The sequence below is a fragment of the Myotis brandtii genome, unplaced genomic scaffold, assembly GCF_000412655.1.
Source record: "Myotis brandtii unplaced genomic scaffold, ASM41265v1 scaffold29, whole genome shotgun sequence".
In the NCBI taxonomy this organism is placed as follows: domain Eukaryota; kingdom Metazoa; phylum Chordata; class Mammalia; order Chiroptera; family Vespertilionidae; genus Myotis; species Myotis brandtii.
In genome coordinates this window covers 2,161,219-2,170,886 of record NW_005361075.1, presented here as the reverse complement: position 1 = coordinate 2,170,886, position 9,668 = coordinate 2,161,219, and the positions used below count along the sequence as shown (strand labels likewise).

The 9,668-nt window shown below is 53.0% G+C and overlaps 1 protein-coding gene across 1 annotated transcript in view; it reads left to right on the top strand.

Moving 5' to 3' along the window:
* The window catches only part of KRT7 (keratin 7, type II), a 17,535-nt gene extending 8,266 nt beyond the window's left edge, over positions 1-9,269 (top strand). The window contains exons 5-10 of the mRNA XM_014542019.1: positions 566-661; positions 2,070-2,234; positions 3,486-3,611; positions 5,737-5,957; positions 8,497-8,531; positions 8,886-9,269. Of these exons, the coding sequence (XP_014397505.1) occupies positions 566-661; positions 2,070-2,234; positions 3,486-3,611; positions 5,737-5,957; positions 8,497-8,531; positions 8,886-9,097 (855 nt within the window). The 3' untranslated portion in view covers positions 9,098-9,269. The remainder of the gene's footprint in view (positions 1-565; positions 662-2,069; positions 2,235-3,485; positions 3,612-5,736; positions 5,958-8,496; positions 8,532-8,885) is intronic.
* Positions 9,270-9,668: the final 399 nt, after the last annotated feature.

Below are 9,668 nucleotides of genomic sequence, written 5' to 3'. Positions count from 1 at the left end.
CAGTGCTGGGCCCTTGAGGATTCAGGGATGCACTATCCATAGGAGTTTAACCACAGGGAAGTGTGGCTAGAAGGGATCCAGACATCATTTGGACCTGCGGTGCTATCTGTGGCCCACCTGTGCCAGACCATCCATGCTGCTAGTTAAACACTCAGGCTGGAGATGTTCCATGTCTGAGAGTGGTGCCCTGGAGTCTGAATGGTTTTATGCTCTCTTATTGACTGATCAGAAGTTGAGGCTCATAGTTAGTAGGTGGAAAGGATTTCCCCTGAGTGTCTAAACCACCAAAGCCTTCAGGAACAGGATAAGTGTTGGGTTTGGGGCTTTAGACTGCTCTGGGCTGCCAGAACAGAGAAAGTACCTCCGGTCCTGGGGCTTTCATGGAGATGTCAATCATGCAGCCTGGGAGAATCGAGTAGAGGAAACTTCATCCGTGGGCATGTCAGGCAGCTGGAGAAACTGTATGCTTCGTGGTAGGGCAGTGGTGTTGGCCTGTAGGTTGGACAGTGCTAGCTGACTCCCACCCCTGCTAAATGGTCTGTGTACTTCTCACCACTTCTCCCAGGATGTGGATGTTGCCTACATGAGCAAAGTGGAGTTGGAAGCCAAGGTGAATGCCCTGAATGAGGACATCGACTTCCTCAGGACCTTCTATGAGACGGTGAGAACCTCAGGAGTGGGAGACATGTCATGTCCTACATGTCCTAACCAGGGGGCCATCTGGTCCACCCCCACCTCTGGGCTAGTCTGGGTGTGAGTTGACCGTGTGGGGGTACCTTTATCCTTTTTGGACTTAGGAATCTCAATGGACGGGGAGTTCTGGAGGAGCTGGCCTTATCAGAGCAGATTGGTAGGGTCCATCAGGATTGGCCTTTCAGAGACATGGAATGACCATTTTTCTGGAAGTGGGATAGGGAGGGCTGAAGGAGCCAGGAGGATGTCAAGGGATCCCAGGCTGTGATGGAGTTCAGTGGTGGGCTGGGTGGGGCAGGCCAGGGAGCTGAAATCAGGAGAGATGAATACCTGAGAGTTTCCACCCAGAGGAACTGGGTGAGGCTGCCCACCAACTGGCCACTCTGTTCACCCTCCCACCTCATTCTTTCCTACTCACTCTTGCCCTGCGCTGGGCTTCCAGCTCTTTCCCTCATGGGACCTAAAATCCTTTCCACTGCCATCTGTGTGAGGCTCTGGCCTTAGGCAGAGGGTAGGGTGGCCAGTCATCTGGCAGGACTGGTCTGGGACATAATTTCATGTTAACCTACATACAGTTCTCATTTCTCATTTCAGTCTAGTCTGTGCCTGAATATTCAGCTTCCATTAGCCCCTTAGAGTGAATTTCCATGTGTTAAATTTCAGGGGATGGATCCTTGAGGCTTTCTTTAGGCATTTTTAATCTTAGTGCAGGTATTCATTTATCTGTCACATGATATATATATATATATATACACACACACACACACACATATATAATTATGTTCTTCTCATTATGAAATAGGTACTCATTGCAAAAAATCCAGAAAATTAAGTAAAGCATAAAATTGAAAACAGGTCACCTATACCCGCTCTTATCATCTTGGTATCTACCTTTCCAGACATTTTTTGTGCATATATACACATAGAGATATAGAAATATATATTTTAATAAAAACAGAACCATACTTTTTCAATATAACAGTATGTCACAGGTACATTTCCCTGTTTGTAAACACAGCCATGTCATCAGATTCAGAAGCTGAAGAGTGCTTTGTTATAGACCATGATTTATTTTACTCACCCCCTAGTGCTCTCCTCCAGAGTAGAGCTCACACCCGGCAGCACCTCATGGCAGGAGCCGTCACAGCCCCCCACACCCTGTCAGACGCTTAGTTGAGAAGTTGCTAAGGGGCTCTTCAGGGAGCCAGGGTCGGTGGAACTATTTGGCAGATGCTGGCCTGTACCTTCTCCCTGCCTGGTGACTCACACCCACTCTGGCCTCTTCTCCCTTTTTCTTTCCCTGGTGTGTGGGGACTCCCAGGATGGGCATGGGTGTGTCATGCCCCAGGTCCCGATGTTCTGTCTGGTGCCTACAGGAGCTGTCAGAGCTGCGGTCCCAGATCTCTGACACGTCCGTGGTGCTGTCCATGGACAACAGCCGCTCCCTGGACCTGGACAGCATCATCGCGGAGGTCAAGACCCAGTACGAGGAGATGGCCAACCGCAGCCGGGCTGAGGCCGAGACCGCGTACCAGACCAAGGTGTGCAGCCACTGGGGACACATTTCCTCCTCCTGCAGGGTCCTTGGTGGCAGTTCTCCTTACTCACTCGGTTTCAAGCCTTTAGGGCCTGGTCCCACTGTTCTGGCAGGACTCCATGTGAGTCTGTGGTGCTCGCCAGTGTCCTGGGAAAAAGAGGATTGCAAAGGACAGGGCCCTGCCCTGATGCGGGAGCAGGGCAGAGGAAGTGGACATGGTTTAATACTTTTAATAGGTAAAGTGTGGTAAGTATTCATAGTGTTAGGCAGTGTTTCAGATGTTTTAACCTGTATTGACTCATTTAAACCACAGAACAGCCCTATTAGGTAGGCACTGTATTATCCCCACTTTACAGATGAGGAAACTGAAGCACAGAAAGGTGCAGTAATTTGCCTAACTCCACACAGCTGACAGATGGAAAAGCAGGGTCCTAGGCTGCAGACCAGGCGCTGTATGGAGGCAGTACAGCTGACTGTGAAGGTGCTGAGGGGATTGACTCATTTAAACCACAGAACAGCCCTATTAGGTAGGCACTGTATTATCCCCACTTTACAGATGAGGAAACTGAAGCACAGAAAGGTGCAGTAATTTGCCTAACTCCACACAGCTGACAGATGGAAAAGCAGGGTCCTAGGCTGCAGACCAGGCGCTGTATGGAGGCAGTACAGCTGACTGTGAAGATGCTGAGGAAATGGGTCAGGGTTCCGGGGAAGGGAGCCTGAGGCAGGGTTTAAAGCAGCATAGAGGGCTGTCTCTGCAGGGATAGGGAGTCATCCGTGGTGCACAGGTGAGAATACAGGAATGCCCACAAGGAGGCCTGGGCTCAGATTTGCTGTGTGATCCTTGAGCAGTGCCTTCATTCCCTGGGATTCACTCTCCTCATCTGTGTAATGGGTGGTGCTGAGGAGGGGGGTGCATGATAGGTTGGGACCTCAGACTTCCAGGGCTCCTCCAGCACTGTGATCTGATGCGGATGGGCAGAGCCTCAGGATCAGTGGGGGTGGGCCCCGGGAGCCATCCTGGTCCTCTCTGTCTCGTCTGGGAGGAAACTAAGCCTCTGAGCCACCCGCTGCCCTATGTCTGGCCTCTTAGCATTGGGTGAAGATTGCTGGGAGTCAGACTTTCCCTCCTTGGGAAGATAAGCTGAGAGGGTTTGCCATTCAGAATCTTGGGCCTTCCTTGGGTGGGGAGAGGGACGAGTTGCCTGTAATCATCGCTCACACCTTGTCATACTTCTCTGTGTGGCTGTTCCAGTTAGAGACCCTGCAGGCCCAGGCCGGAAAGCATGGGGCGGACCTCCGGAACACCCGGAATGAGATTGCGGAGATGAACCGGGCCATGCAGAGGCTGCAGGCTGAGATCGACAACATCAAGAACCAGGTGGGCACAAACCCTCCCTATTTCTTGGGGTGTGTGCAGGGCAACCAGTTGACAGTGAGGAGCAGGAGGCTGGTGGAGCAGGGGTGGGGCAGTGTCAGCCTGCCCCTGCCTCCCACCCACTGCCCAACCCGGGCCTGGCTGAGGCTGGTGCAGCTCAGGCGCACTTGTGAGGGCTCCAGGACGGAATATTCTTGGCCAGCTTTAGGCTCAGGCCAAAGGGAGAAGAGGAGCCTAGCTGGGCATAGAGCCTGTGGAAGAAGCTTTGGGCTGGCTGGCCAGAGAGGAACCACCACTTGTTACCATCTTGGTACTGAGCACTCTCCTTGCACCCAGCTTTGGGTGCAGTATGCGTGCCTGGGAGCTCACAGTGATGGAGGGTGGGGGGTGGAGGACAGTGGCCAGGAGAAGTCCTTACTGTGGCTCACAGGCTCCGTCTCAATCCTGACCTCACTTTCCACCACTCCCACGCTGGCTATGCTCCGGCCACACTAGCCTGCTTCCTGTCCCTTGCATTTATTTGCCAGGCATCTTCATGCTTCAGGGCCTTTGCACTTGGCGTTGCCTCTACCTGGAATGTGGTTCTCCCAGCTCCATACATGGCTGCCCCTTTCCTACCCCTGGGGTTTAGAACAAGAGATCTCAGGGTTGGCTTTTTCAACTACCTAAGAGCAGTCTGTCCGAATGAAGCACCTATCACTCTCTGAAATGTTCTGTCTCATTAATTATATATTGACTGTCCCCCACATCCACTGGAATATAAAAAATGCTGCCTTAGAGCAGGGGCCCCATCTGTCTGGTTCACTGCTCCTCCCTTCCCAGCACCTGGCACAGCCACAGAGGTGGGAGGGGCAGCTAAGCCTGAGCAGGTGTCTGCAGCGGGGAGGGAGGGAAGGTGACCAGTGCAGCAGCTTCAGAGAGCTAACTTCCAGAGGAGCTGGGAGGATGGGATGTGGGGATGGTTTGCCCAGAAGTGTCTTCCCCTCGGAGCCCTGCAGGCCTGTTGACATGAGGGTGGAGGCCTCTGGCACAGATGCAGGGCCATGAGTCACCGGTGAAGCGGGCCAGCCTCCAGGCCAGTGGGGAGGCACAGCAGAACGAATGGCGGCTGCCCAAACCCTGCAGCTTGTGCTGCATCCGGGTCTCCTCTCACACCATAGGGCAGAACCAGGCCCCAGAGTTGGGGTGTCTGCCACCATCAAGGGGCCCAGAGGTAGTGGGGTGGGCCTCACCAAGGGGGCACCAGTGTGACAGGGAAGGGCACTGACAGGTAAGTGAGGGGCAGAGAGTGTCAGAGGGCCTCCCCTGGGTGGATTGGGGGGCTGGGCAGAGGGCAGAGTGCATGAGCTAAGGAGAGGGGATTTGGGGACAGACAATGGTGGGTGAGAAGGAAAGAGAAGGAGCACTGGTTAGGGCCTGGGATGGTGGCCCTCTCGCTGACAAGATGAGGCCCGGCACTAGATACACTCCTCCACAAGCAGAGGGAACGCCATAGCTGGGCAGGAAGTGGCGGTTATTGCTCAGGTCCATCATGAATCTGATCACCCCTCCCGAACCTGGGGGCTCCATGCAGTGTGTCTGCTCCAAGTCCTGCTCTGAGCCTGTTCCAAACTGCTTCCAGTTTTGAAGGTGGTTTTGGTCCTATCCGCCACCTGACATTTGGGAATTTAACTAGGATCCCATAGCTTTGGAGGTCCTCCAGCCACGGGGAGCTGCGAATCATAATAGGATTTATTAATAATAATAATCCTAATAGCATTTATTAAGTGCTTGCCCTCTGCTGGACACCACCCAATTTGTATATTACTTCATTTAATGCTCACAATGTTCTTATGAGGTAGGCACCAGGATTATTGCTATTTTAGAGAAGAGGAGACTTTGGCTTAGAAAGGTTGATTCATCCAAGATCACATAGCTTGTAAGTGGCAGAGACAGAATTAGAACCTAGGTATTGGGTGTCAGAACCCATGTTTTTAACCCCTGGGATCCTCTGGTGCTTGGGGAAGTAGGCTGGTGCCAGTGAAGCCCTGTCAGCAAGTTGCCCAGGTGCTCACCTCAGGATGGGGAGGCAGGAAGCCAGTGACTGGTGAGACCTGCCCCCACCTCACAGCTCCTCTATTGCCCACAGCGTGCCAAGTTGGAGGCTGCCATTGCTGAGGCTGAGGACCGTGGGGAGATGGCACTCAAGGATGCACGTGCCAAGCAGGAGGAACTGGAGGCTGCCCTGCAGCGAGCCAGGCAGGACATGGCCCGGCAGCTCCGGGAGTACCAGGAGCTCATGAACATCAAGCTGGCCTTGGACATCGAGATTGCCACCTACCGCAAGCTGCTGGAGGGCGAGGAGGGCCGGTGAGGTCACAGAAGCTGAGAAAGGGATCCTTCTGGGGCTCAGTAGGGCCTGGGGCTTGACATTTATCCATCGACAAGCATGTCCTATGCACCCTCTTATGCAGGGCACTGGAGGTGGGAGTGCAGGGGGTACAGCTGAGGCCCACTTCTTTGCCTCTGAGATGACCTAGAAGGAAAGACCATGTGGTGTAAAGCTCATTGGAAAAGTTGAAGTCATGACTTCATGTGGGTGACCATTAGCAGGGCCATCTTATTTGATCCTTAGAACACATTCAGGTAAACAGGTCAGGTATTGTTAATACAGAGAGAAGCTGTGGTTCAGTTTTATTAACTGAGGGTTGGTGTGTAGTCAAGCTCTGCTGATTCCTGGTTTAAGCATCTTCTATAACCCCAGGCTGCTTCTCACTATGTAAAGTGCTAAGTCATGTGGTATTGACTGAATGTGCTGGAGGAGTTAATTTCTCCCTGTCCCCAGAGATATTTGCATACTCACCTGCAGCCTGAGAGGGGGCTGGGAGGGGTTGGTCTATTTATTTATTTATTTTTATTTTTTATTGATTCCAGAGAGGAAGGGAGAGGAAGAGAGAGAATCATTGATTGGCTGCCTCCTGCATTCCCCACACTGGGAATCAAGCCCCCAACCCAGGCGTGTGCCCTGACCGGGAATGGAACCGTGACCTCCTGGTTCATAGGTCGATACTCAACCACTGAGCCATGCCAGCTGGGCTGGGCTGGGTTAGTCTTACAGGGAATTCTTCATGAAAGACATGGAATATATGGCCATGAAGTTGGGCCTTCCTTCTCACCTTGATGGGTTGGTTGATTCACTCAGTCACTAGATAGGCTTTAGAGTATGTCTTGGGGGAAGGTCAGGATTTGAAGAGGGTGAGAGGGAACAGTGTAAACAAAGCCCTGGAAGTAGAACTAATCATGGCTCGGCCTACAGAGATAGGTAATATGTAAGACGTGTTTCTGCCTCCGGGGGACTTGCAGAGGGGTAGAGGAGACAAAACATCTGCAAAGGAAGCACTCAGAGACTAGTATCTTGGACCTGTAAAATGCTGTTTACAAAGGACCTTTCCTTTCTGAGCATTATTCCGGAGGGCTGGGGAGAGAAGATGGGGAATGAATGGAGTGGAGAGGAAGGAGGTGAGGTGCCTGTCCTCTCTCCACCTCTTGGGGACGTGGAGATAGACACCTTATTTTTATCCCTTAATCCAGGGTGGGGAACCTTTTTTTCTGCCAAGGGCCATTTGGATGTTTATAACATCATTCATGGGCCAGCAAAATTATGAAATTAAAAATTAGTCTGCTATAATTGGTCAAACATTTAATTAACTCACCCCAATGCCTTGGCAGGGCCAGACCAAATGATTTCACAGGCCACCGTTCCCCACCCCATCTTAATCCCTCAGCCCTTCCCAGGGGCAGGTCTAGGGTTAGAAACTCATCTACTCACCCAATTTGGGGAGGCCTTTAGTTAAGAATACAAAGTTACAAATATAAAATTAGGCACAAAACAAATATTTATTTAGGATCAGAAAAGGGTGACAGGGTGAGGAAAAGAAAAATCGCGCAGATCACTAGAGCCCGAGGTATTTAGGTTCCCCTTTGAGTTCTTTAGGAATTGAATTCTTATGTGGAATTGTTGCCTGATTTCAACCATGCTTCCCCCTCACTCCCCAACTGCCAGTAATGCCCAGCACTTGCAGGGGCCATTTTAACAAGGGGCCTGGAAGCTTCCTAGCATACCTATCTCTTGCCCTTGGCCTTTGCTCTGCCCCCTGCACTTGGGGCTGCTGAGGCCAGGTGGCTCCCTCACTCCCTCCGCAAAGGCGAGGTGTCCCCTCCTCCCCGCAGAGTACACTCATTCCCAAGGCCAAGGGCTTGTGTGTCACAGAGCAAACACACCCAGCTGTCTTGGGCGGATTTTTAATTTCCAGTGCAAGACGGTGCTTCAGCTCCACTGGCTGCTTAAAGTCACCCCACCTACCTCCCCATTCCCTCCTCAGTCCCTGTTGGAGCTGCATTCACTCAGTCAACAATACACTAATTATTTTAACACATAGTAATGACTACCTGCCAGACCTCATGCAGGGGCTGGAGACACAGTAATCAGTAAGCTATAGCCCATTTTGAGGATTTTATGGTCTGGTTAGGGGAGGCAGCTGTCTATGTAATAATAAGAGGGACTACCATTTACCTAATCCTGTGTGCCCAGAGCTTTAGGTACATTGTGTCATTGAACTCTGGCAAACCACCCTGTGAGGTTGGTACTGAGTGAGGCCCTATATGTAGATGAGGAAATGGAGGCCCTAAGACATTCCCAAGGTCATGTAGCCAGTAGGTACAAGGGCCTAAGTGAACGCTGCCCCCTACTCCTCCTTGCTCATTTTGCAGCAAGGTTGAAGGAAGGCTGGAAGTGTGGGGCAGAGGACAGAATACCAGTCCTGTGTGGGGCCTGGACGGAGGGGCCTGGGAGTGCCTCCTCCAGGGTCGAGGGAAGGGCTGCTCTCACAGGTCTCTCCTCTGCCCCCAGGTTGACCGGAGATGGAGTGGGAGCCCTAAATATCTGTAAGTCCTTGGCTTCAGCCCACCCCTTGTGCTCTCCAGACTGGGTGGGGCCTATAGGATGGCATGTGGGCCTGAGGGCCGGGGCTTGTGGGGATCTGGAGCCTGCCTCCTTCCCTTCAGTAGCTTCAAGCAGGTGCCCTAGAGCTGCCTCAGCAGCCCAGGGAAGCCTTGCAGGGGGCACCCCACCCCGCACTGTCCGAAGCTCCTTCTGGGTTGGCCCATGGTGTGTAGGGTGGGAAAGGGAGGTGACGGTTGCGGGGAGAAGGGGCAGCCCAGCATGAGGGTGGGTAGAGTGAAGGGATGGGCTCTGGGTGATGGGCCCATGCTGACTGAGTCCTCTCTCTTCTCTCCCAGCTGTGATGAATACCACCGGTGGTGGCGGCAGCGGGCTGACCTACAGGGGAACCAGTGGTGGCAGCGGACTGGCCTTCGGGGGAACCATTGGTGGCAGCGGGCTGGCCTTTGGGGGGACCATGGGCAGCAATGCCCTGAGATTCTCAAGTGGAACCCAAAAGGCCTATTCCATGAGGACCACATCTGGCACTCGCAGGAGTGTCCTCAACTGAGCCCCAGGTGTGGGGACACCCGTATCCCTTCCCCCCAGAGTCATAAGAGATTCCTACCCTGGTCCCATCCCTGGCCCCAAGACTGCAAAGCCGTCTAAAGAATGATGTGAGAACAGCTTCCAATAAACAGTCTCTTTCTGAGCCTGGGTGAGCCCATGGCCAGCATCTGGTATCCTGGCTGCATTTGGCTGGCAGAGAATGGGGTGAGGAGGGAGGAGCCCTCGAGAGGGTCTACTCTGATAAATGGAAGCCTTTTGTGCAGGAGAATGGGGGCGCTGCTCTAAGGAACTTGGCTCTTATGGAGTGTGAGGCCTTGGCCCTCTCCCAGGGCTGGGCCAGTTCCAACTCTTCTCTTGAAGAAGCCCAGACACCTCAGGGAAGTTCTGGCTCTGCCAGGAAGGGGGCAGCCGAGTCCTCCACTGCTGAGGGCAGGGCTGTGTGCCCCTCCCCCCGGCACTTACGGCCAGAGGACATTCCTCAGGCTGTTTCTGGCTGGAACAGCCAACTCTCAGACTGGCTGCCCTCAGCCCTTCCTGGTGCTTTGTCTGCCAGGCCCTGGACTGTGTGTGTT